Source organism: Globicephala melas, chromosome 1 (genome assembly GCF_963455315.2).
Source record: "Globicephala melas chromosome 1, mGloMel1.2, whole genome shotgun sequence".
Taxonomy (NCBI): Eukaryota; Metazoa; Chordata; class Mammalia; order Artiodactyla; family Delphinidae; genus Globicephala; species Globicephala melas.
The window spans coordinates 35,532,855-35,559,283 of NC_083314.1; the positions used below are offsets into that span (position 1 = coordinate 35,532,855).

The window sequence follows — 26,429 nt, forward strand, 5'->3', positions numbered from 1 at the left end:
AAGGGGACGGAGTATCTCAAATTGGGTGACTTGGGGAACCAGGCAGGATGAAAATACAGAGCAGCAGGGCAGACTGTGTGTAACTCTGCTTCGTCTGGGAGAGAAACTGCCTTCACCAGGGAGTGGGATTTAACAGGATGTGGCCCTGACCAACCTGTTAGTGAGGCTTGTGTTAATGCCAAGGCCCCAGATTCCTACCAAGTCTTACTTTATAGCTGGCCCCAAGTTTCCCTATTTATCAGGGAAATTAATAAATAATAAAGTGAGCATTCTTCAGGTTGTGTCTTGGGAAGCAGTTCAACCAAATACAGCATGCCTGACCAGTATTGTGGGAGGGGGTCTTCTCTCTCTGGGGGGTGTCTGTGGTAAGATGTGGCTCAGACAGTCATGGGTGACCCTATTGGCTGTGACAGGCCAGGTCCTCACCCAGGGCCAGGAGTAAGGCATCAGCTTTTGGGTGTGTGTGTGAGAGTGTACACAGAAACTGTCACAACCACATCCCACATGCCATAGCAGGGCGCAGCCATTTGTTGTCCTTACCTTAACCTCCTCACCACTTGCAGAGATACTGAGCCTTGATGTGCTGGGTCCCTAAGGACACAGCCCAGAAACGCTCAGCAGACCTAAAGGGCACTTTTTCAACCCGGTTCCCTTTATCTGCCCCTCACATCTGGGGACCTTGGACTCCAACCAGGTCACGTCTCTGAATAACATTAATTTCTTAAGGGGAAGCAGGGGTCACGCCCAGCCATGTCTGATCTCCAAGCTTGTATTCACAAGCCCACACCACCTACCCACAGTACGCCCTTCCAGCATGTGCTCAAGGTGCATAACTTGGTCAGGGAATTTGGGATTAAAAACGAGTTATTATATTGCTACTTTCCCAAACTAAGTAAAAACCCACAACACTAAATACGATCCTGAACAACGTTTAATCTCTGATGTTTCGGAAGACATTTTAGATCTTGAAGAGCTTTAGGGCTGGACCTTTGCTGGTGACTCCTTAGGAAGCTGAGTGGAGGGACAAAGGGACCGCTGGAGGGGAGGGTCATGCGGCAGGGGAGCGGCATCAGGCGCTCCAGCTCTGATCTCAGTTCTGTTACTAAACAGCAGAGTGACCACGATGAGTCACTTCCCTTCCCCATCAGGGTGGGACTAGAGTGTCTCTAAGGCCCCTCCCAGCTCTGATATTCTATGAATAATTAGCAGAGCATGCACTGTGCCGATTTCCCATAGGAATTGAGGAAATCAAAAAACAACTTGTAATCGTGTAGACAAAGGCCTGTAAGAGTCCCTCGGTATTTACAAAGCCTCTGGGCTTGGGCTCCCATTTCACTGTTGGCCCAACCCTGGGGTCACTGTGCAGACTGAGATCCGGAGCAGGAAGGATAGGCACACCAGAGTCAGGGACCACCGTAGTTTATTACTGAATTTAACAAGCCCACAGACAAGGCCCTCTCCAGTGGAGGTGTGCAGTGTGGGCACTCATCCTGACTTCTCAGGCCAGCAAGAGCTCTCCTGGTATCAGTCAACCAAGAGTTTTTAGTGACAGGGATGTGTCTGGTCCTTGGGACTAGGGACAGAGAGACGGCAGCAGACGATGAGATAACAAACCAACTCCTCTTGGCCGCAGGCCCCTATCCGGGAGGCCAGAAGCGAGAGGGGAATCCAGCAAGGTCTGTGCCAGTCTCCACCCACTGCAGGGGTTCTGGGAGACCCACATTTCATGTGATCCTGCATTTGCCTAGTGTCACGGGTACATCCATTGTCCCATTTGACTTTTTTTTCTCAGGCTTAGCCACCCCTCTGCACTCAGTTCTGGCTTGCCTGAGCTCTACCCGATGTAAGAAAGTTTCCAACAAGTGAGGAATTCTGAGCAATGACTCTGTCATATAAATAGCTTCGGTGATAGACACAGCCTATACCACACACACACACCCTCCTGTGGAAATCACCTGCAGGGTGGTTCACGCAGGCGCTCATTGGTACAGCCACTCTGAATAGAAATGTGTGCTCCAATCTCTCCCTCGGAGAGAAGAGGACCTGCAGAGAAGCCGACCCCTGCCCAGCCCCTGACTTGTGAGGTGGGATAGACTAAGTGGAGCCCTGGGTCTCTTCTCGAATAACGGGGTGCGGGAGGGGTTGTGTGGGGGTGCTGGTGGCCAGTGCCTACTTCTTCAACAGGCCCAGCTTCTTGAGAGCCTCCCTTCTTTTTTCATCAGACACGCCTTTTGGGGAGATCTTGACACTGACACAGTGGGATCGAGGCAGCATGTCACGGCTTTGTCCTTGGTAAGACAGGCGCTTGGAACCCAGCTCATGCTCCGGGTCGGCCAACTTGCCCACCTGGATACCCTCGAAGTCCTTCCTGGTGCCCAAGGAGGCCGGGCGCGGCCGGGAGTTACGCAAGACGTTGGGTGAGATCTTGTCCAAGAAGGCTTTTCCCAGAGAGGTGCTGGTTTTGGGGCTGCAATCTTTCTCTGCTGAGAGGTAGCTGCTCAGCCCCACGCCTGAACGCTCCAGCGTGTTGGACTTGAAGTTCATCTGTCTCAGGCCAGGGACGCTGCTCTCCTGGAGAGTCAGCCCAGAGTCTGGCTTCGGCTGAGTGAGGGGACTATTTGCCCGTGGGGCCCTAGGGATAGGAATTGGCATGGATTTGTCAGCTAGAACTTTCCCTGGAGTGGGTTCCTGGGCAGGAACCAAAACATTGCCTGGAGAAGATGGCTGAGCTGGAGCCGGACCCGGAGCTTTCACTGGAGAAGGTCCCCGCATTGGTGCAGGTGCTGGAGCCTTTCCTGTCGCTGCTGAGACCTGAGCTGGAACCACAGGCGGAGCCGGGGAGGGGGCCTGAGTGCGCGTCTCCCTGAGCCTGGTGGAGGGCCTACTTAAGTGGGTGCTGGCCTCATCTTGGTCCTGGGGCAGCCCCAGCTTCTCCAGCGCTTCCCTGCGTGCTCTCCTCTGCTCCTGCAGTGATGACGAGGTGGGGCCCGAGTCTCCAGGGCCGGCCTCCGAGTGGCAAGACAGCCGGTTCTGGGGATCACTGTGGAAACCACCCCGGCTACTCTTCAGCACAATATTTGGTGGCAGCTTCCGTGGCTTAGGGGCTGTGAGGGGAGCCAGCCGGGCATGTGGAGCCCCCTCTGATGGGACAGGAACATCTTCAGCTTTTGCATTCTGAGAGGACACAGCTGGAGGAGGCCGAGGCTGTCCAGGTTCCCTGGTTGAGCCTTCCTCATTGGCTTTCTGGGACATGGCCTCTGAAGTGGTCTTCCTTTTCTGCTGGAGGCTGAGTGATGTGTGGACCTGGGGCCTGGGACTCAGCTCCCCTGGCTGTCTGGGCAGGCCGTGTTGCCCACGCTGCTCTGGCTGGGTGTCCCGGAAGGCCTCTGGTGGGGGGATGAAAGCCCTGTCCAGATCAAGGGCAGCGTCCCGGGGGCCCGTCGGTGCCTGGGGGGGCTCACTGCTCTGGCCCACCTGCTCTTTCTCAGGCCCTGGGACAAGCCCGTCAGATACCGCTGGGGTGTGGCTGTTAGTCTGTGTGGTGCTTTTTCTGAGGATCTGGTCTCTGCCGATGTGGATATTTCTGGGGAGGCTGCAGGAGCCAGACCTGAGGCCCAGGCTTTGAGGCTCGGGCAGATGAGACAAGCTGAATGGAGTCACTCTTTTCGGCTCTGTTCCTTGCTGAACGGTCTCTTTCGGATGTCCTGTGAGGGTCGGGAAAACAGGCAAAGAAGAGTGCGTGGTGAGAACCCTGCTGCCAGGGGGAAAGAAAACACCTCCCAGACTCTGATCTCTAATTAGCAATGGATGGGTTTTGTTTTTTGCGGTTCCTTTGCTCTTAAAGGGTAGAACTCTTGTTTGGATGTCATTTAGACTAACAGATCAGTACTAGCAGTTTCCCTTCAACCAAGGATTAATGTTTCCTGATGGCTGGGGAAAGGGCAGCCCCAGACAGCTCCATGTTCCTGACTCAGGCTCTTTCTAACCCTCTACAGAGGCAGGGTTGGTTGGGGTTCAGGACAGTCCCTCTAGCTATCCTGGGGCCCTCAGGTAACTGAGCCCAGTGGGAGCATTCAGCATTGAACATGGTCAACAGGTGATTTGCTCTTGCCGGACCAGGCTTCTGCCTTCTTCTGCCTTCACTTTCTATAGGCACCTGGATGATTCTGTAATGGCCACAGCTGTCCCCACACCACAGAGTGACAGGGGCTCTTTTCTTCCAGCGAGTAAGCACGCGTATCAGGCCCACTGGACCAGGAAATCAGCACCAGGCAGCAGAGGAAGCCCCACCTCCCCACTTCCTCCTCTATCTCAGGGAGGGTCTAACACATTGTCAATAAATATTTGCTAAATGAATGAATAAGTGATCACAGTCCTGATACCAATGGGTCTGTCTTCAGGAGTAAAATGCCCCCCTCACCCTGGGGCATATGGCCCTGCACTCATGGCCACACTTACGTGTCATCTTGTTTCCCGTCTACTGAGCCTCAACGCCACTCCATACTCTCTCACAAGGCCCTTGAGACGTCACCCACTGAAGTTAAGGGAGCCCTTCCCTCTTCTTATCTCCTGCAGCCTCATCCTCTGGGTCACCCAGATTAGCTCCACAGACTGACTTAGTTTTTCCAGAGCCAACCACCCACCCCTCCCTGAATCTCTCCCTCACCTCTGTGGTCATATTGCTTTAGAATTTCTCCATAAGAGGATGGGTGCTGGTCAAACCCCTTTCCCTCCCAGGCCTCTGATACTTCATAGAAAGACATAGAAGGCTGGCTTGTCGGCAATCCCTCCTTCCCTGCAGGGACAACAAGGCTTTATTCCAGCCATGAGAATGCAGAGGAGAGCATTTGTTCCTTCTTCTGCCTGTGACCCTTAGAGCAGAGGGCAGACAAGATGGAGAGTGGCCAGAGGATGTACTGCTTTTTGGGGGGTTTTATTTTTTTTTTTTGGCCTCACAGCATGTGGGCGGGATCTTAGTTCCCCGACCTGGGATCGAACCCGTGCCCTCTGCAGTGGAAGCACAGAGTCCTAACCGCTGGACCTCCAAGGAAGTCCCCTTTTTTGATTTTTTTAGACACTCTCTCTTACCCTGGGCGGCAGGCTGGGTCGTGGGCAGTGTTCGGGGACCTCGGGGAGTTGTGGCTTGACCAGACTTGTCAGTGGACAGTCCACTGTCAGCCTCGGCGTCCAATGAGCCAATGGTTTTCTCTAAGAAGAGCAGACACTCCTTCTCTTCAGCGGACAGGAAGTCGTAGCTGCTGTCACTCTAGAGAGAGGAGAGGGTGCTGTGAGAGGTAGCTCCCCAGAAACTGGCGGGGCCCGAGAACCACCCTGCGCTGGGAAGGATTGCTGAAGAGCTGGAAACCCCTCCATCATGCCACTCTGCAGACCTGCTTGAGCTGCTTCCGAAACTGCAGGCACCAAGGAGGGCAGAGACTGTCGGGCTGCTGTCCCAGTAACACCCAGCCGGGCAGGCAGATGGCAAATGACCTTTCTTTTGTTCACTCCTGGGTGGAATGCTTAGGGGCCAAGATCAGAAGCAGTCCCAGGTTCTAATTCCACTTCTTCTGTGTAACCTATGTCAAGTATCTCATTTCACGTGTCTCCAGTGTTGTTCTAAACTATATGGGCAGCATGATGATTTGACCTTAAACTTGAATGGTATTGCTTTTAACTTTTCAAAGTACTTCTGCATTCTTGATCTGGCATGTCAAGGACAGTATGAGGACAAACAGGAAAGACAGCCGATTTATCATGACTAGTCACAGATCAATTTACTAAGTAATTTACACTTGACTTTGAAATGCATTCCATACAGGATTTTTTTTTCCCTTTTGTGTATTTACTTTCTTGATAGCATTTGGCTCTGGCTAACATTAAAAAACGTGTGCATTTATTTCTTAAGCAAATATTAATTTAAGGGAGGAAGGTGGAGAAACTGGTATGGGGTGAGGGGAAAGCAACTTAGTATTAAATATTAAGTAGAAATTAAAATAAATAATTTTCATTATGAGAAAGCACATAGGAGTGTTTGGGAGAACAGGTGAGGCCCTTTCAGATGGTTACTGCCTATGTTCTACAAGGCTAGGAAGATCCATGGGATAATCGCTCTCCAAAGTTGAAGGTTGAAGGGAGGACCAAAAGGGCAGATGGGAATATAGGAAATTTGGCCTGAGTCCCTTCCTGCCGTCTCTACATCTCTTCCTAATATTGGAGATAATTCAGGGTTATATATTTTCCAGACCCACTCAGATGTCCAGGAAAGATTTTGAGAAAGCCCTAAAAATATCTTAGGGGGAGGGGAGATGGTTGTTGGAATAACTTCTCCAGTTCCCCAGGCTCCTTAAAGAATCATCTGTCAGTTGATTGAGGGAGGCTTACATGGTCAAGGGAAGTCCCGAATACAGCCCTTGGAAGCCTTGATGCAGACCCCAGAGGTTCCCTAAACAAAATCTTCTCTACTGCCCTCTTCCTACTAAAATAGTCTTCCAAAACTCCAATTCTGAATTTCTCCTTTATGGATGACTCACTTTGAAAACCTTTAATCCCTGTCACATTCTGTGTCCAGTGGTATGTAACTACTCATGTTGGCCTCTGCTTAACAGAAACTGAACGTGGTCTGTGAGGTCCCATCATCTAGGGTTAAAAAGAAATTATCTACAGATTGTCTGCACTTTAGGTTTTTTGTGTGTTGTGTGCTGCTTTTCCTACTTCATTTTTACATATCAAAACTCACCGACTATATCAAACATCTTTGACATTCAGTAGAGATCATTACGATCCTTAAATTATCAAATACCTCTACGTATAGGATATAGAACAATAAAGTATAAATTCTCAAGGGTTATTATGTATGTGATGAGTACCCATAACAAAGGAATGCTTACATTTGGACATAGGACAGATTTACTCTGTCACACCAACCTTATAAGAATTGAGATTTAAATTCATACCCAGAAAAATTACAATTTATTACATGTCACTCACAAATAGTTAAACACAGGGACTTTGGAAAATTCTCAGTCTCTACTTACAGATAGGCTATTTCTTTTCTACATAGAAGCACGTGCTAAGTGCTTTACATGCATTTCATTCACTCACCTCAAGAACCCTATGAATTTGGTATTAATATTATGCCCATCTTAAAACTGAAACTGAAGCTTAGAGAAATTAAGTAATTTGTCCAAGGTCATAGAGCTTATAAGTAGAGAACCCAGATCTGTTTGGCTCCAGAACCCAGGCTCTTAACTGCTCCGTGCTCTTTGATCTTTGTAAAAGATGGAAGTAACACTGTTCTTTGCAGAGGACTTCAGGAATCCACGTGCTACAAGGATCTACGTTCTAGTTTCCACCGTGACCTCAGATCACTGACCCACTCTCTCATCTCAATTAAACCACGCAACCTAATGAAAACTGGGAAAAACTCTCATTTGTCCTATTACTCTCTGGGGTTGTCCCACTCTATTCTCTGTAGAACCAGGGGTGACTCAGAGGCAGAATACCAACTGGTGTGATTCACTCCCTGACAAGGAAGATGAAAGACAAGGAACAGTGAGCAAGGATGGTGGTGGGTAGGGCAGGGCAGGGCAGGGGTGCGGAGAGCAGGCCAGGCTGCAGACAGAGAGTACGTACAGATCCAGAGAGGGTGGAGGTGGTGCTCATCATGCTATCGCAGCTGCCAATGTGGGTCACGGGTTCCAAGCCAGGCCCTGCTGGCCACAGCTCTCTCTCGGGCATCGCCTGAAGCAAGGTGCAGGGGTGGTGAAAGGGGCTCTCAGAGGGGAAGCGAAGGGAAGCGAAGAATGTCCCAGGCCGGGCCTGAAAAGAGAAGAATCAAAGCCACGTGTGAGCTGAGCCAGGCTCCAGCGAGGCTCTGCTCAGGCCCTGGAGCAGCATGGCAGCAGGGACACCAAGCAAACAGAGAGCTGGAAGGGGCCATGCTCAGCCATGACCCAAACCCAAACCCCCAGCCTGCAGGGGGACACATAAGCTGGACATGTAAGGACGCATAAGCTGGCTTACATACATGCAGAAGGTCAGACTTAGGTGGTGGAGAAGCAGTCTAGTCAGAAAAGAGATTCCATCATTTCTCTTGGTCATGTTTTTTCTCTGAACCAGGGAGCTTAACCTACATTTTCATTACTATAAACACTACATATTACAGGAGTTAAAGCTTGGGTTCTGGAGGTAGCTGGATCTGGGTTCAAATTCCAGTTCCACCATTTAAAGTGTTGTGACGAGGCAAATTACTCTTTGAATCTGTTTTTCTTCATTAAATAGGGTTAATAGTAAGACTAAATGAGAACCGATAGCACAGTTCAGTTTGTAGTAAGTAAGCAAACACTTAAGGAATAAATGAGTAACTACTACTGTTTTTGTAATAAGAAAAAGACAAGATCCATCTCGGATCAAAGTAGACTGAAGCAAGGGAAATAAAAGCTTTCTTTAAAAAAAAAAGGAACAGGGCCCGTAATAGTACCTACCTTAAAGGGTTTTCGTGACTATAGAATGAAATACTCCATGGAAAACACTTTGTGCAGTGCACGGCCCTGTAACAGTCAGCTGCTACCATAGCCACATCATCAGCACCATCACAACGACCCCCACCCCAGCCACCGTCATCCCCTAGTCTGGGAGGGATGTGCATGGCACCCCAGTGGTGGACGGAAACCCAGTTTCCCTCTTGTGTATCACCCTCCTGATGTTGCATTTATTCCCAATGAGATTCCCTAATCTGTGTCAAATGGACAAGAGCAATGTTCTAGGTAGCTTTCTCCCAACTCCAACTCATAGGGAAAGAACAGTTTCAAGTTCATCGTGCCAACAGAAATAGCAAAGGAAGGTAGTGTCATCTTCCTTCAGGGAATCCCAGGGATTTTCATATTCCTGTTTGTGGGAAAAACTCCACCAGAGCTGGAAAGGCCAAAGGTGACTCTCCTATGCTCAAACGAAATTCTAGAAGAATTAAGATTAAAAGACAGTTCTAAGATCAAGTAGGGACCTGGGGGAAGAGCTAGAATTAGAGTATACTTTGTCTGATTCTGAATCCATATTTTCCCCACAATGCCAGGTTTTATTTTCTACCATCTTTCCCACCTTCTGAATACTAGGTAAAATGTCCTGGAAGACTGGGTTTTATTTGAGATCTTGAGACTTGGGCTTTAGATTCCAAGGCGGGTTGTCTTTTTTGCCTCTGCCAATAATTGCTTCCAGTGCCAAAGTCAGGTTTGGGCTGTGCTGGGTGAGTCAGTCTGCCAACCACCTAGAGCTGACAGACACAAGGCCTCACAGAGCTCCCCTCCTGCTTGGGAGGAGACCTTCAACTGGGGCAGGTAGGGAGGGGGCAGGACAATGGGGAAGGAAGAGGTAAGATCCGTTATGGGCAAGACACATGTAGTTCACGCGGGTCCAAAGTCTCTCAGGAGAGAGAGGGAGAACCAGAGGGGACAGAGATACCAAAGAAACCCAGTGATAAATCAACATGGGGTAAGATAACTCCTGGGATTCCTTCATGAGGTTAGTTCCCCATTATCCAGAATCCCAAAGAAACAGAAATGTGAGAAGTCATGTGGATGAAGTTCAGTCACCTCAGCTAGCCTCTCCGTTAATGACTGTCTAGGTTCCAAAAGTACTGACTCATTCCTAACATTCTGAAGGGTTGAGACCACTACAACGAAGAGGATCCATTTCTCGTTAGCCTAGGCACACAGAAGGCACTCAAAAAACGCTGATGAATAAACGTCATTTGTTCTAGTGTCTACTGAGTTGACACTAGAACTCAGTAGACATTAGAACTAGTTGAACTGTTGGAAGGTCTCTTTTTTGGCTTCTACCCTATTACTGTAAGCTCTTTTAAAAAATTTTTTAAAAATACATTTACTTATTTATTTATTTTTTGGCGCATTGGGTCTTCGTTGCTACACGCGGGCTTTCTCTAGTTGTGGTGAGCGGGGGCTACTCTTCGTTGCGGTGCGCGGGCTTCTCATTGCAGTGGCTTCCCTTGTTGTGGAGCATGGGCTCTAGGCATGTGGGCTTCACTAGCTGCAGCACACGGGCTTAGCTGCTCTGCGGCATGTGGGATCTTCCTGGACCAGGGCTCGAACTCATGTCCGGCAGGCAGATTCTTAACCACTGTGCCACCAGGGAAGCCCCATGTAAGCTCTTTTTTAATATTTTGTTTCCCAGAAAATATATGGCTTAATGGAATTTGGGCAATGCTTTCAGTTACACTAACATTTATGAGTACCTAACAGGCATGGGGCATGCAAAACTTTGTTAAGACAAAGGTATTGTTTCCAAGAAGTCAGTGTAGATCCCAGGGTCTGTTTTTTTGGCTCTAGTTTTCCTATCTGTTTGTTACACTGGGGCAGTAACTATTAAAAGTGACGCACTGTAGAATGTTCTCTGTGAATGGATGAGCAGATGCTGCCTTTCCCTTTCAGAGAAAAATGACTACCCTTGTTCCTCCAAGCACAGTTCGGACTTTACAGTGGTGTGCTAGCCTCTCCTCCCTCCCAGGGCAGCCTAACACATTCTCACTTTGGAACAAAGGATGGCCTGAAGCAGCTGGAAGAGATAGAAACAATATGCTTTAAAAAACATACCAGGGTATAGCTTACAAAGTGCTTTCAGATAACCCGATACCTTAGGCAGGATGTGGCATTTTCTCCATTTGACAGATGCAAAAGCTGGGGCTCTTTCTACCTCCCCTTCCTATGGGAAGTAGGAAATGATTTACAACTGCATCTATTGGGCAGCCTGTGGCTCCCAGCCCTCCTAGAGGGCATTACAGCAGCTGTCCAGAGGCAAGAGGGCCGGGTACCTAAAGAAGGACCACTGGCCACGTCTGACTAAACACTGAAAGCCCTAAGACCACTCTTCTCTGATTCAGATTTATGCATCCAGGCCAGCTTTTTGTCCCCACAATAGCTATTTCCAGAATAAGGAAAAGACACCAAATGCCACTGAAGCTCAAGTCATAGGCACAACAAAATCACTGCAGAGATTAACCTGAATCTGACACCGAAGCTGAATGAGCTCTAAGGCGCTCACACCTCATCTCCACACCTAGTGTCCTGACCCGAAAAGTCTGAACCATAAAGACGTCTTCTCTTCTTCTCACCACCCTCTCCTTCCCTCACCAGTCTGACCTGACCTGGAGGCTGCATTTCCTTCCACCAACTTTACAACCTTGAAACTTGGGGGCTATTTCAGGGCAGCCATTGAAACCTGAGGTATTTCTACTTGATAAGAAGCCTGAACAGCATGCAAAACACTCAAGGTGAGAGTTCTGTATTTTTTAACCCTTGACCTCTTTGGGCAGCTTGAGGGGAGGAGGGAACAGGTTAAGAAATGTGCACAGCCTATATCGGGGCCACCCATGCAAAGGTACATTAAATATTAACTACTCCCTGAAACCAGTCAAGCCTTGGAGGAGAGTAAATAAATGGCGTGTGGAACTCTGGTATCTGGAGGGGGTGGGGTGGGAAGAGGCCTCCAGCTCTACTCCTGTTTGGCTCCTCTGTACCATCTGAACAGACCCAAGGCCCCCTTATCACCCTCTTCCTGTGACCCCATTCCTATATCCTCCAAGAGCTGAGCTCTCTCCCCAGTGGTCAGAGGTTTCCTGTTTCTCTTAGACTGGGTGCCTCTGCTTTTTGCTGACCACCCAAAATGTGCCTTGGGCTGGAGAACATCCTAAGGAAAAGGCCAAGAAGACCAGAAGTTGCACTGTGTGTGTATCCCTCTCCACAAGCACATGGGCAATTTTCTGTTTGTGTTTAAGCAATGATATAATCGCCTCTTTCACCAGTGGGTTTGAGGGAGAGGGTGGGTGGAAATATCACCTGCACAGAAGAACTTTGCTCGACACTGCAGGTTACCTTTATTGCTGACGAGGTCGCCATGTATGGCAGCCCTCAGTCAGTGAGCTTGGCGGGCTGGTTCTGTGGTGTGGGCTGAGCTAAATAAAGCCTAAAGCTTCAGTTGCTAGGACGAAACCCAATATATTCACTCAGGGCTTGTGTGCCAGGCCCTGGGATCCTGGCACTGGGTCTTCCCACTTCCCTCTTTCTGGAAGCAGGAGGAAAAGGGGAGAAGTTAGGGACCAGAGTGTTAATCCCCACAAGCTGGATGGCGGAGAGCTGACTTGCTACTCTGACTTGACCTCTACACCCAGCGTCCTTGTGCAGGGAATCCGGCCACACAGACTGCCAACTGGGACGCCCGAAGGAAGTCAAAGCAAAACCACAACACTGGTCTGGTTCTCCTCTCTGGACTCTGCCACACTGCTTTGGCCTGAGCCCCACTCGGAATTCCTACTAGACTCAACATGTTACCGTGAAATATTAATGTAGGTGAGGCCCCGGCACAGTTGAGTAGCTTCCTGTTTGCCAATCCCTGTGTCTATTCACAGGCAAAGTCAGAAATTTAATGAAGCTCAACTCAAATAGGCTTGACTTTGCAACTAGACTATCCGTGGGTTTTCCGAAGATGAGCTGGTAGCCTGAGCTGGCATTTTCCCAATGTAACCAAATCTCACACACCCTTACAAAAACATAGCACAGCTCACACCTTACACACCCATCCACAAAGAGCTCCATTATCACACTACCATTACTGAACACACACACACACACACACACACACACTGCACCCTTCATTTAAATAACAATAGACATTGAGTTCATAAAGCCATGAGAAATTTGCCTGTTAGAATGGAAAACCAAAGCACTTTTCTTCCCCAGGCGATTTTCCATTTTGGCCTCCTCTAACAATTCTCTTCCAAAATCACAGTGCAACTTCAATGATTCAGAGATGGAAATTTCTAAAACAAATCTGTTTTCTTGTTGTCAGCACAATATGCTCATCCAACCTAAACTGGCAGATGGAAAAAAAAAAATGTGTCTCAGCCTGGGTCTCCACTAAAACACTCCAATCTCAAGAAGCTACCAACTCACTCTGATCCCGTACTGGACACAGGGAGTTGAGGAACAGAGAGGAAAGACCCCCACCTGGTGTATAAAGGGTTCCCCCCTTGCTGCAGAATAAGCAATAGTTAGTTGGTTAGGAATTAACTCACCTTCACTGGGCGGGGGGCTGAAGAGAGGAAAGGAATACCCTTATATTTCAAAGGGCAGAGACGGAGACAGAGACTGCTTCCCCTGCTTCCCACTGTTTTCTTCTTTTGACCTCTCCCTGACTTACCTAGACAGGTAAAATCTTCATCCGCGCTGCCTCACCCCACCCTGGCAACTGACACTCAGCCAATCCCAGCCCTCCCTCCCTACTTCTCATTCCAGCTGTTTATCCAGGGAGGGCGTGGGAGGGGATGGCGCAGGGCGGTGCTGCTCTCACTTAGCCAATCGTCTCTTGCTCTCCCTTCCTCGTTGAGAGCCAATAATGAGCCTTTAATAATAGAGGAGGGCTGGAAGGAGGGGGACCGGTTTGGGCTGAGACTGGACGGAAGGAGAGTCGGCATGTTATTTAAAAAAATATATTGTTATAAAGAAACACAGTCCACTAGGCAGTATGCTTTTCCGTGTGTCTGTTTGAAACTTGATTTTCTATCTATAACTGCCTTCTTCCTCTCGAAGTATTCCCCTGAGTTCTGCAAGTTAAAATCCTTTGTGGCCAGTTTTGCTACTCGCTTTTTTAGCTTTTCAGAGTCACTGTCATCCTCAAGCTTTTTCCTAGCGGCTCATAATCCTAGCAACTCCACTCAGGACCACAGAAAAAAGGCGTCTAAGGCAAGAGATGCTGGCACTGAGACAACCATTGCCCTATAGTTTGCCAACGACCTTCTTGGCCTCATTTACTTCTGGGGGAAATAAAACCATTTTCTCCCCCAAGAGGTCCCTGTTCTGATGAAAAAGCGACTGGACAGCCTTGAGGGAGGGAACATGCGTGCTGTCATTTGGGTCTCTGGTCCCTTTTAGCTGTGCATGGAAGGTAGCAATGAATATTAAGAAATAAAAACAAAAGAAGCTACCAACCAGTTTAGCAACTCCTATCTCCTTCCAGTAGCCGATTTCTGGCACCTGTAGTTAAAACAACCAGAAGAAAGTAAGGAGAAGAGAGTAGTTGGAAGAACCCAAGGCTTTCAGGAAGGAATCTTCCTCCAGGAATGGAAGCCACTTTTACCAGATGTGCCTTTTGCTTGGAAGCTGGTTTTTCCTGGATATATGTTATCCTCAATTCCAGAGGGCAGAAAGAAAAATTAAAATCAATGCACATAGTAATTGCCAACATTTATTAAGCTCTTGCTATGCACTGGGAATTGTGCTGTGCTAAGCATTTTCATGCATCATTTCATTTACTCTTTATCTGAACTTCAGATAAAGATGATCTTTCTGTTACTCTTCCCTTTTTTTTTTTTTTGTGGTACGCGGGCCTCTCACTGTTGTGGCCTCTCCCGTTGCGGAGCACAGGCTCCGGATGCGCAGGCTCAGCAGCCATGGCTCACGGGCCCAGCCGCTCCGCGGCATGTGGGATCTTCCAGACCGGGGCACGAACCCGCGTCCCCTGCATCGGCAGGCGGACTCTCAACCACTGCACCACCAGGGAAGCTCCTCTTTCCTTTTCTTAACATCTCTTTTTGAAAATTATGAACTATTTCAGATATTCTGGCATAAAACACCACTGTACCTAATACCCAGTTCAAGAAATAGAACATTAACATTACAGTTCAAGCTGCTAACAAACTTTGCCCGCCACTCCTTCCCGCCTCCTCAAAACAGACATACACCCCCAGCTGAAATAAATCACTATTCTGAATTTGGTGTTTTTCATCCTCCATATCTTTAAATGGTTTGCTTGGAATCTTTCTTCGTTTTGATTTGCTTTCTTTATTTTTGGCTTGGAGAAATACCAAGTCTCGGGACTTCCCTGGTGGCGCAGTGGTTAAGAATCCGCCTGCCAATGCAGGGGACACGGGTTCGAGCCCTGGTCCGGGAAGATCCCACATGCCCCGGAGCATCTAAGCCTGCACGCCACAACTGCTGAGCCTGCGCTCTAGAGCCCGCGAGCCACAACTACTGAAGCCCGTGTGCCTAGAGCCCGTGATCTGCTTCAAGAGAAGCCACCGCAATGAGAAGCTGCGCACCACAGCAAAGAGTAGCCCCCGCTCGCTGCAACTAGAGAAAGCCCGCATACAGCAGTGAAGACCCAACGCAGCCAAAAATAAATAAATAAATTTACTAAAAAAAAAAAAAAAGAAAGAAATACCAAGTCTCTAAGGTCCCAAGAGAATTGAGAAGGAGGTCTGGACCAGGGGAAAGAGAGGATTTCCCAAGTCAGAAACCTGAGAGACTAAGGCTCCCTGGTTGATGTAGATCATCATTTGAGGAGCAGTGTGTGTTGTTGCTCTTTGTATATGAATTCCTATTTGATGACCTGACCGTGGAATCTAATTACAGTCCAGCCCACCTGACTCATCTGTGTCCTCATTCCTTCTCCATCCTTGCATGCTGTTGTGGTGCAGTCATCTTCTCGACTGTCCGAAACTAGTTTATTTCCTTTCTCAGTACCACCTCCCCATTGAGGCAACTCCCTTCCCCTACACACAAACACACACACACCACCTTAAAACCCAAATATACCACAAACAGTCATTGGTCAATCTTTCCTCTTTGGGCCCCTTATAAAGTTGGACTCTCTGCAAAATACAGTGGACCTCCACTCTAACCATTCATGATACTTATTCATTCATATTACAGTCACATCCTAGCCGTGCTTTTCTTCTCCTTTTCCTCTCCAAAGGAAAAATGAAGTTACTTTGAACATGTATTATCACCAGCCCTAGGAAACGCTGGGTACCCACTATGTTCATGGTGTAGGGCATGGTACTCCGTGCTGGGTCTCTGAATGTACTTCTGTTGGGGAGAGGGAAGGTTTTATTCTTCGAGTAGTAGCGAGAACTTGCTTTAAAGAGAGAACAGTTGGGAAAGGATTCAGACGAGGATGGTTATAACTTGGCTATAAACTGTGGAATTGATAGGCCAGATTAAGAGATCAAATAGATCAGCAAGTTCTCACCAAACTAATATTAGTGTTAAGCCTAAACTAATTAGATGGGAACTAAAGGGTGTAATTAAGTGGATTTGGATGAAGTTCTGAAATGACTTAATCATTAAGTAGTTGCTGGGAGTAGCTTTTTTTCTCCCTTTTTTTCTTTTTTGAGAGCAGTGTTGGCCCACCTACCATAAAAATTTAGAGGATTCAGTAGTCCTTTTCTTCCCAGTGTTAATGAAAGTCTGAGGGGAGGGCTGAGATCATCTAGTAGCATCAGTGGGTTTTGTAAGGAATGCCAAATCGTAACATGTTCAAAATGGAACCCGTCTTACCTCTGGCCTCTCTCCTCTATCCTCATGCCACCTAACTGCAGCACCCAGACTCAATACTTCACAGCAGTCCTCCCATAGCTCCTGTGAGATCACTCTCATAACTGTCTCCGGCTCTTCATCCTCTCTACTCTGATCAGGACTTCACTATTTGTAGGATCACAGACCACTGAGGATGGAAGAAACTACAGAAGTTCCTTGTTTCACATTTTTCGTTTTATAGAGGCACATCTGAATTGTCATTCCTCTCCTTAAAATACTTTGAGGTATTTTCATAGCATTCAGGATGAAATTCAAAGTCCCTATAAGACATTAAAAAACCTTCATAAACTGGGCCTACGTGCATTTCCCCACCACGTATTCATCCATACTCTTTACTACAGTCACATCTAATTTTTCTGAAACTGTCATGCTTTCATGCTACTGGGCTGCACCCTTTGCTTGGACCCATTCCCACCCTGTTCTCCTGGCTTAGTCTTAGCCTTCCTTCAAGGTTCAGCCCAAGCACCACCTTTTGGAATAGGATGTTAGGTGCTGCTTCACTGTAATCTCTTAACACAATGAACATATCTCTAGATTTAACCCACTAGGATGTAATCGTCCTCTTTCTCTCCCTGAAAAATTTGAATTCATGAAGGGCACCAAATTTTTCTATGTATAATTCTTCTATTATATTATAGTAGTTATATATTAATGTCAAAACTGATGATAAACTTTTGGGAAACTGAAGTCTTTTATTTAACAAACTTGTCCTAAAAAATTCATTTTTTGGAGATAGCGTCGGTAGATAACCCATCTACTGCTACAGTTTTGCTTATTGTTTTTTCCCCAAATCTTGTCCCTTGACATACTATTAAACTGTGAGTAACTCTTAAAAGTAGTAGGCATTGGCTCATCAGGACTGTTTCAGAGGTTTTTGACTTTTTGATGTTATGAATATACCTATGAGTCTGAGATATTATGAAAGCCCCCAATTGACGATAATTTACATTGCAATAACTTAAAACGCATCTGGCAATGGGCTGACTGATTTCAATTATCTTTCTTAACATGCTTCTAACATTCTTTATGTTCTTTATTTATTATTATCGATGTCTGTATTGAAACATTGTTTAATAAATGAGAAATATCAAGTTTAATAGTATTTACAAAGAACTGTAGCTTATAGCAAATATTCAATACTGGAAAATATTAGGGAACATAAATGGACAATATTTGGATCTCCCAGCAAGCTCCTCATAGCTCTACACAAAGTCATTTGTTGAAATTGCCAATTCAAGAATATATTTTGCTTCTCAAACTTGTTATTTCTTGGAACACTTGTCATAGAATTTGCATTAAGTATACTATGAGTATAATATATTAATATTTATTTTATTCATTGTTAGCAGTATACAGGACCATGGAATACATACTTATATTATAGTAACAGTTATAAGCCAGACAGATGGATTAGACTGTAACCACTTCCCTCCTATCTGCTAGTATCTAGGTACCCAGAAATGTAAACTTTAACCTTCTACTCCACATGTCAGAATTTCCTGCTCTTGCTTTTTTTTTTTTTATCATTGGATTCCTTCAAATCACTAACATCTCTTGTTGATCACACAACAAGAAGACTGACACCACGAATCAATCAAGATGGCAGAGTATGAGGATGTGGGACTCCCCTCCCCTCATGAACACATCAAAAATACATGTACATGTGGAGCAATTCTCTCTGAAAACTAACTGTAAACTGGCAGAAAGACTTCTGTACAAACAAGGCTGTAAGAAAGATCCACACAAAATCAGATAGGAAGGAAAGAAAAGTGATCAGGTTGGGACCTGTGCCCCTGGAAGGGGACTCAGAGGAAAAGGCAGATTACACGGGCAGAGACCCACACTGGGGAGTAAGTGGTTTGAGCCACAGATTGGGCACCCCACTCCTGGGGTCCTACACAAGGGAGATGAGCCCCTTCGTTGGTCAGAGGACCACTGGGACTAACAGGAGGGCTGAGGGAAGCCTGAACTTTGCCCTTGAGGAGTGCATGCATGCTGGCTTGTCCCCAAGGCAGAGTAGAGAGGTTGGATTGAAGACTCCTCTAGTGGCTGCTGGGTTTCCCCTGACCACCTCTGCATGTGCCCCAGTCTGAGTCAAGTAAATGGTCCAGTCTCACTTACTCCATGTTGTAGCTCGGCACTGGATCTAGGGCTGCTGTGACCAGAGAAGAATTTCGGCCGTGGGACACAGAGGCAATGGAGTCCCAGAGTGTCATCTGGGTGTGGTGGTGGTGGCCATTGTTGGCATGTGCTCAAGCAGTGCCTCAGAAGAGACCCAGAACTCTGATGGTGGCCAGTCCACCACAGCTTACACCCTGATACACACGAAGAATCCATATGGGTCCCACCTGCCCTGAAGTGTGGCTCCACAACAGGGTGGGGGCAGTGATCAGCTGTGGGGAAAAAGTGTACTTCACAGTAATACAGTAATAGTAGGGGACTTTAACACTCCACTTAAGTCAATGGACAGATCATCCAGACAGAAAATCAATAAGGCAACAGTGGTGTTAAATGACACAGTAGACCAGCTGGTCTTAGTATATATCTACAGGACATTCCATCCACAAACAGCAGAATACACATTCTTTCCAAGTGCACATGGAAAGTTCTCCAGGATGCATCACATTCTAGGCCACAAAACAAGTCTCAATAAATTTAAGAGAATAGAAATTATATCAAGCATTTTTTTTCTGATCACAATATATAAAACTAGAAATCAATTACAGAAAGAAAAATAGGAAAAGCACGAACACGTGGAGACTAAACAACATGCTACTTAAAAAACCAGTGGGTCAATGAATATATCAAAGAGGAATCAGAACATCCTCCAAGACAAATGAAAATGGAAACACAACTTTCCAAAATCTATGGGATGCAGCAAAATCAGTTCTAAAAGGGAGGTTTAGAGTGATACAAGCCTTCCTCAAGAAACAAGAAAAATCTCAAATAAACAAATAACCTACCATCTAAAGGAATTAGAAAAAGAAGAAAAAATAAAGCCCAAAGTAAACATAAGGAAGGAAATCATAAAGATCAGAGAAGAAATAACTAAAATAGAGACCCCCCAAAACAATAGAAAAAATCAGTGAAACTAAGACCTGTTTTTTTTGAAAAGATAAAATTGATAAACCTCTAGCCAGGCTCACCAAGAAGAAAAGAGAGAAGACCCAAATAAAATAAGAAGTGAAAGAGGAGAAATAACTGATACCACAGAGATACAAAAAAATCATAAGAGAATACTATGAATTGTTATATATCAACAAATTGAACAACCTAAAAGAAATGGACAAATTTCTAGAACCATATAACGTGACAAGACTGAATCAAGAAGAAACAGACAATTTGAACAGAATGACTACTAGTAGTAAAATTGAATTTATAACCAATAAAACTCCCAGCAAACAAAAGTCCAGGACTGGATGACTTCAGAGGGGGGATTCTACCAAACATATAAAGAAGAGCTCATACCTATCCTTCTCAAACTATTCCAAAATATTGAAGACAATGGAACACTCCCAAATTCATTCTACGAGGCCACCATTACCCTGATACCAAAACCAGGCAAAGACACTACAAAAAAGAAAGTTACAGGCCAATATCTCTGATGAATATAGATATTGAAATCCTCAACAAAATATTTGCAAACCAAATCCAACAATATATAAGAGGATCATACACTACGATCAAGTGGGATTTATTCCAGGGTCACAAGCATGGACAAGATTCACAAATCAATCAATGTGATTCACCATATTAACAAAAGTAAGAATGAAAATCACATGATCATCTCAATAGATGCAGAAAAAGCATTTGACAAAATTCAACATCCATTAATGATAAAAACTTTCATCAATGTTGGTATAGAGGGAACATATCTCAAGGCCATTTATGACAAACCCACAGCTAACATCATACTCCACAGTGAAAAGCTGACAGCTTTTCTTCTAAATTCAGGAACAAGACAAAGATGCCCACTCTCACCAATTTTATTGGAAGTCCTAGCCACAGCAATCAGACAAGAAAAAGAAATAAAAGGAATCCAAATTGGAGGGAAGAAGTAAAACTGTCACCATTTGCCAGTGGCATGACACTATACATAGAAAACCTTAAAGACTCCACAAAAAAAAAACTGTTAGAATTAACAAATGAATTCAGTAAAATCTTAGGATACAAAATTATTATACAGAAATCTGTTGCATTTTTATACTCTAATAGCAGACTCTCAGAAAGAGAAATTAAGAAAACAGTCCTATTTATAACTGCATCAAAAAGAATAAAATACCTAGGAATAAATTTAACCAAGGAGGTGAAAACCTATACTCTGAAAAGTACAAGACATTGATGAAAGAAGTTGAAGATGAAAGAAATTGAAGATGCCACAAAGAAATGGAAACATATAATATGGTCATGGATTGGAAGAATTAATATTGTTAAAATGTCCATACTATGAAAAGTAATCTACAGATTCAAGGCAACCTCTATCAAAATACCCATAGCATTTTTCACAGAACTAGAACAAATAATCCTAAAATTGTGTGGAACCAAAAAGACCTCAAATAGCCAAAGCAATCTAGAGAAAAAACAAAGCAAGAGTTATCACACTCCTGGATTTCAAACTATAATACAAAGCTATAGTAATCAAAACAGTACAGCACTGGCACAAAAATAGACACATAGATCAATGGAATGGAATAGACAGCCCAAAACCAAACCCTTATATGCTCAATGATTCTAGAATAAAGGAGGCAAGAGTATACAATGGGGAAAAGAGAGACTCTGCAATAAATGGTGCTGGGAAAACTGGACAGCTACATGTAAAAGAATGAGATTAGAACATTTCATTACATTATAAACAAAAATAAAAATGGATTAAAGACCTAAATGTAAGACCTGAAACCATAGGATTCCTAGAAGAGAAAATAGAAAGAACACTCTTTGGCGTAAATCTCAGTAATTAAAAAAAAATTTGTCTCCTAAGGCAAAAGAAATAAAAGCAAAAATAAACAAATGGGACCTAATTAAACTTAAAAGCTTTTTAAAAAATTGAAGTATAGTGATGTACAGTATTATATGTTACAGGTTGCAACATAGTGATTCACAATTTTTAAAGGGTATACTTCACTTATAGTTATTATAAAATATTGACTATATTCCCTGTATAATATATCCTTGTAGCTTATTTATTTTATACATAAAAGTTTGTACCTCTTAATCTCCTCCCCCTCTTGCCCCTCCCCCCTTCTCCCTCCCTGCTGGTAACCACTAGTTTATTTTCCATATCTGTGAATCTTTCTTTTAAACTTAAAAGCTTTTGCACAGCAAAGAAAACCATCACCAAAATGAAAAGATAACCTATGAAATGAGAGAAAGCATTTGCAAATGATATGAGTGACAAGGAGTTAATATCCAAAATATATAAACAGTTCATACAACTCAATATCAAAAATAAAAACAACTCAATCAAAAAATATGCAGAAGACCTGAATTGACATTTTTCCAAGGAAGACACAGTGACTAGTGGGCACATGAAAAGATGCTCAACATCACAATTTATTAGAGGAATGCAAATCAAAACAACAATGAGATACCACCTCACATCTGTCAGAATGGCTATCATCGAAATGATCACAAATAACAAATGTTGGCAAGGATGTGGAGAAAAGGGAAACCTTGTACATTGTTGGTGGGAATGTAAATTGGTGTAGCCACTATGGGAAACAGTATAGAGGTTCCTCAAAAAACTAAAAATAGCACTCCTATATGATCCAGCAATTCCTTTCCTGGGTATATATCTGGAAAAAATAAAAACACTAATTTGAAAAGATACATGTACCCCAATGTTCATATGTTCATAGTCATTTACAATAGCCAAGATATGGAAGCAACCCTAGTGTCCATCAACAGACAAATGGATAAAGAAAAAGTGGTATGTGTGTATATATACACACACACACACACATATATATATATATGGGGAAAGGGGAGGGGAGGGGCAAGACAGAGGTATGGGATTAAGAGATACAAACTACTATGTATAAAACATATAAGCAACAAGGATATATTGTACAACACAGGGAATTATAGCCATTATTTTATAATAACTTATAATGGAGTATAATCTATAAAAATACTGAATTTTATGCTGTACACCTGAAACTAATATAATATTGTAAATTACACTTCAATAAAAAAAATTCAAAGTAAAGAAGATTGGCACTATTATAAACTCAAGAATAACAACCTCAAACGGGTACTATATACTCCCAGGCAATTACCACATTTCTCTAGGAAGTTGGATTTCCCATTTTCCAAGACCTCCCTTTCCTCAAATTTTCCACTCCTCTTTTGCTTCCTTTATTTTCAGAAAATGAGTTTGCCACAAAATTAGAAAAAATTGGTAAGAAAACAGCAGCCAATAGGCAGGAACTCCATATTTCCATCATCAAATTTACAAACCTACCTTCCTTTGCACCCATGTTATTCTTCTTTTGGTACAACAAAGGAAATATTCTTCCTATAAAACCAGATGATGTACATGTACTCTGGATCTCATCTTATGAACTCCATCCCTGTGATCCTCTCTTATACATCATCATTTCGACCTTTCTTCTATAATAATTCCTGTCAGCATTCAAATGTGCAATACTACAGTATAGTCTATCTGGAGCCAAACTGCCTGATTTGCTTCCCTGCTTTTGCATTAAATAAATGCTATTGAGAGTTAATGCTTTGAGATATACTATGTTTACTCTTCCTTTTCTATATATCTTTTTTGTCTGTCCACCCCCACCCATTATGTAAATCTTCTCTCAATACATTCAGATTTAATAGTATTCTATTAATTTCATCCTGAAGAAATATTTTCCAGGGCATTCTGATCTACTTCCATTTGGATAGGTTTTTCTCCAGCCTGTTGCATGTCTGTCATTTTGATATCTGCCTTTATCATCCTACTGGGAAAAATCTTTTCACCTCTTTCTTTTGTTGTATTACCTAGATCTCATATCTTCTTCCTCTTTCTTGAGTTAGCTCTCTTATTTTAGCAAAACACATTCTCCAGTAGCTTCCTGAGAAAGAGCACATAGGATCTTATATGTCTGAAAATATCTTTTATTTCATCCACATGTTTGATTGCTAATTTGGCTGGGTATAGAATTTTAGGTTAATGTCTGCTAGCTTTCGGTGTTGCTGTTGAAAAGCCAAAAGGATTTATGATTCTAAATTTAGGGCTTTCTCTTTGTTTCCAGTATTCTCAAATTTTCATGATGCTGTGTTTTGGAGTGGATCTATGTACTATGTTGGGTACTTGGTAAATCCTTTCAATCTAGAATCTCATGACATGCAGTTCTGGGACATTTTCTTGAACTATTAGTTGTTGGATTCCTTCCCTCCATTTTCTCTGTTCTTTCTTTTTGGAACTTCCACTATTTGGATGTTGGATCTCCTGGACTGGACCTCTATCTCTCTGTTACTGGGAGCTTTCTTAAAATTTACCTACAGCTTTCTGTTGCACTTTCTTTCTGCTATTGTATTTTTAATTTCAAAGAATTACTGTTTGTTTTTGAATTTTTATCATATTTTTCTGTAGTTTCATTGATGCAAAATCTTCTCTTACTACTTTAAGAATATATGTGTAAATACAATGTTAGTATTTTTCTGTCACCATAGTCTCTGTTTATTCCATGTTATTTTTTTTCCTAAGTTTGTTTTCACTTTTGTGTTTCTTATTAAAGAGTATCTTCAGATGTCTGATGATTCTTGACTATCCACTCAAATTTAAGAATTTGGCAAAAACTAAGTTTTGTGGTGTGGATGGGGCTGGTTTACTGTGGAATTTACTGTAGAGTGATCATGTAGGGCCAGCTGATTGGAAAATATTTCATGTCAATATCATTAGTTTTTTTTGTTGGTGTTGTTCCTCAGAGAAGAGTTTTCCAAAATCCTGCCTGAAGGGCATAATTCTGGCAACTAGCATTCTTGGAGCCTAGTGGCAGAAGAAGGTTTTTTGTCTCAACATTCAGCATATAAAAACACCGTGTCATCCTCTTTATTTTAGTACAGAGACCCTCTGTTTTGCCCTCAACTAGAGGCGATGTAGCAAGCACTTAGTTGCTCGGAGTGAGAGAGGAGATCTGAAAGGTATATTTCTTAACCAGATTCTCCATTTTCATGATTTTTTTCCACCCCTGTTTCCAGAGGTATTAACACCACCAATTCCTGAATTTGAGGGGAGCTCCATGGAAAAATAGGGTTGCTGCTTTAGGATTCAGCTTTTTCAAACCTGCTAGGTCAGTTATCACGCATCCAACTCCTGGCTATCTTCCAAAATTTTGTTGGTATTATTTATCATCTCTTTGTCCTTGAGAGTTTCTGCCTTTTAAAATCCCATAATTATTATTTAATGCAGTTTGGGGAGAGTAGACGACCAATGAATATGTTCAACCTGCTATCTTTAACCAGACATCCTATTTACTCCAACCCACATCCATCTAGCTTCTTTCTCTACTATTTCCCTGAAATAGCTCTTGGTAAGTTCATCAGTGAGCTCTAGGTTGCCTAATTCTACAGACTCCCCTAAGCTTCCTCTTTGACCTTTGTATAACATCCAACAAACAGTTCTGTTTCTTAAATAACCATATTCTCTTGGACATCATGACAAGAAATTCTTACACACCTCTGATCTCTTCTGAACTCTCAGTTATCCTTGGTGGCTCTCCTTCTTTAACAGACTTCTAAATGTTGGTAGTTTCTCTGTGGTTTGGTGATGAGCCTTCCTCTCTTTACATACTCTCTCTAGTTGATCTCTTCCATTCTTATATCTTGTAACTATTTATAGGTCAAGAAATTGAAAATTTAGATCTTAATCTTTGGACATATTTTTTTAACTTCAGGCCTGTAGTTGCCTTTATGACATCTCCTTTCAGATGACTCACAAACATCGTAAACCTAACATATCCAAAGTCTTATTTTCTCTCTTCCCTCCAAATATTCCTCCCCTCTATCTTCCATGGGTCAATAAATGTCACTTTCATCCACCAGATGCTTGAGTAAAAATCCTGAGAGACATTCTAGATGATGCATCCCTATTACTCCTCATGTCACCAAGTCCTGGAGATCCTATTTCCAAAATAAATCTTAAAATGATCCTCTTCTATTGACATTACCTAGTCCAGGCTATTATCCATTTATTGGCTTTTGATCCTTGAAGAAGTTATCAAACTTCTCTAATCCTCAGTAACCATACCTACAAAATACAGAATAATAATACCTATCTCATAGTTATTGTGAAGATTACATGAGATAATACATGACAATGCTCTGTACATTGTAAGCACTCAACAAATGCTATTATAATTATTATCACCATCATCATCACATATACATATTACTGCAGTAGCTTCCTCCTAACTGGTCCTCCACTTCCACTCTTGCCCCCTTAATCCATTCCCTACAGAGCAGCTAAAATAACTTGGAGAAATATAAATTTGATGACTTCTTTAAAGCGTTGTCCTCCCAGTGCTCTTAGGATATTCCTAAATTACATGTTAACATCATTTGTTTATATTTTCATTTATTTAAATAAATACTGAATGTCTACTATATATCTAGTACCTTATTAGGTGTTCAGAATAGAATGGTAATAAGAAATAACTGGTCCCTGCCCTCATGGACAAACTATTTGGGGACACACATAACATAAGCAAATAACATGTGGTAAATATGAATAAGGATAAGTGCTTAATATAGCTTATAGATGCTGCGAATCTGAATACTTGCTTCTAAAACTTCATCTCATGTTCCTCTTTCCCTGCTTACCACCCTATGGCCAGACTGGCCTGGAAAATATTTCATTTCCTCCTGCAACATAGTGTTTGCAAGTGTTATAGCCCCTACTTAGAATGCTCTTCTTACTCATCAGCTAACTCCTATTCATGCTTCAGGTTTTAGCTCAAATGTCACTTTCTCAAAAAGGCTTTCCCAGATTAATCACTTTAGGTTCTCCCACCCCATTATTCTCGTCATAGCACCTGTATTTCTATTCCTTTA

The 26,429-nt window shown here is 43.6% G+C and overlaps 1 protein-coding gene across 4 annotated transcripts in view; it reads right to left on the reverse strand.

Moving 5' to 3' along the window:
- Positions 1–1,228: 1,228 nt before the first annotated feature.
- C1H1orf116 (chromosome 1 C1orf116 homolog) overlaps positions 1,229–26,429 on the reverse strand; it is a 36,868-nt gene continuing 11,667 nt past the window's right edge. Inside the window, exons 1-4 of one of the 4 annotated variants that reach the window (XM_070043649.1) lie at positions 13,207–13,271; positions 7,633–7,818; positions 5,089–5,266; positions 1,229–3,704 (exon numbers count right to left, since the gene is read on the reverse strand). In XM_070043649.1, the coding sequence (XP_069899750.1) occupies positions 2,170–3,704; positions 5,089–5,266; positions 7,633–7,737 (1,818 nt within the window). In that variant the 5' untranslated portion in view covers positions 7,738–7,818; positions 13,207–13,271 and the 3' untranslated portion in view covers positions 1,229–2,169. Of the gene's footprint in view, positions 3,705–5,088; positions 5,267–7,632; positions 7,819–13,081; positions 13,170–13,206; positions 13,272–26,429 lie in introns of those variants that run through there. The other 3 variants (XM_070043650.1, XM_060293891.2, XM_070043651.1) reach the window with 3 other exon arrangements.